At 62.7% G+C, this 1,220-nt stretch overlaps 1 protein-coding gene across 1 annotated transcript in view; it reads left to right on the forward strand.

Moving 5' to 3' along the window:
- Positions 1 to 1,220, forward strand: part of FAM129B (family with sequence similarity 129, member B) — a 45,993-nt gene that overhangs the window by 34,915 nt on the left and 9,858 nt on the right. The window contains exons 4-6 of the mRNA XM_009326376.1: positions 65 to 193; positions 314 to 419; positions 736 to 938. Coding sequence (XP_009324651.1) covers positions 65 to 193; positions 314 to 419; positions 736 to 938 — 438 coding nt within the window. The remainder of the gene's footprint in view (positions 1 to 64; positions 194 to 313; positions 420 to 735; positions 939 to 1,220) is intronic.

Raw genomic sequence — 1,220 nt, forward strand, 5'->3', positions numbered from 1 at the left:
GGGGGTACCCAGGGCCCCCCTCCCTGCCCCCCTGTGCCACCCACCGCGTGTCTCCTCCCCGCAGGTCCCACTGGAGGACCACGTCATCTACTCGGGCAACCTTTTCCAGTACATCGAGGAGAACAAGAAGTGGAGGAACCGCTTCTGTGTGGTCCCGCACAACTACGGCTTGGTCCTCTATGAGAACAAACTGGTGAGGGGCATCACCCTTTTTCGCCCATCTCTGGTGGGCACAGCTTCAAGGGGGGACACCCCATCGCTGCGGTGGCGTGGCCGTGCTGCCCGTCATCCATGACCATCTTTTTCTGCTCAGGCCTATGAGCGGGACCTGCCGCCCCGCGTAATGGTCAACAGCGCCGGCTACAAGATCCTCACCTCCGTGGACCAGTACCTGGAGCTGGTGAACAGCAGCCTGCCTGGTGAGTGGTCTTGGTGGCTGCGGGGCGAGGAGGGATGCTCGGGGTCCCCTGCGCCCCCGTGCTGCTGGGCATCCCTTGGGGACCTTTGGGAAAGGGTGTTTTTGGGGTGTGGGCATCCCTAGGGACCTTTGGGAAGGGGTGGTTTCGGGGTGTGGGGCTGTAGGGAAGGAGAACAGCCCCGTTCCCCCTGTGGGGTGTAGGGCGCGGTGTGAGGTGTCTGCTGCTCAGGACCCGCTGCAGCTGCCGGGGAAGGAAGGAAAATGTGTCTGCGGCTCCGTGAGAGCTGCCCCGAGCTGCTCCTGCCTCCCTTTCCCAGGGAGCCCTGGGCGAAGGCAGCAGCACCTGCTCCTCCACCCAGACTCCCAGGAGGACCGGCCACCACCCCGCTCACCGTCCTCCTGCCCTGGGTCCCTAAAGGCCAGGGCAGCCCCCAGGGAGCGGGGCAGGAGCTGCAGAAACAGCTCGCCTAGGGCAGCGAGCCCCTTTGCTGGTTCGGGGCACGGGCACAACGGCAGCGGGGTCAGGCCGGCAGCTCTGGGGAGGAGTTTATTTTAAATTTTTTTTTTCAGTTTTCACTTCTGATTTCCATTTTGGAAGAGCGAGGCTCGTTGCGCTTTTTTTTGCCCCATGTTTTTGGTAGAACTCACAGCAAAGGCACTGGGAAGGAGCCGAGGGGTCTTGTGTGCCCCTGCTGCACCCCTAGCCCCAATTGCTGGGGGAGATGGACACACCCGACCCTGCAGCATCCCCATCCCTGTCCTGCCCAATCACCTCCTCAAAGCATACTCCCCCCCCTGCAGT

Source organism: Pygoscelis adeliae, unplaced genomic scaffold, assembly GCF_000699105.1.
Source record: "Pygoscelis adeliae isolate BGI_AS28 unplaced genomic scaffold, ASM69910v1 Scaffold436, whole genome shotgun sequence".
NCBI classification, from domain to species: Eukaryota; Metazoa; Chordata; class Aves; order Sphenisciformes; family Spheniscidae; genus Pygoscelis; species Pygoscelis adeliae.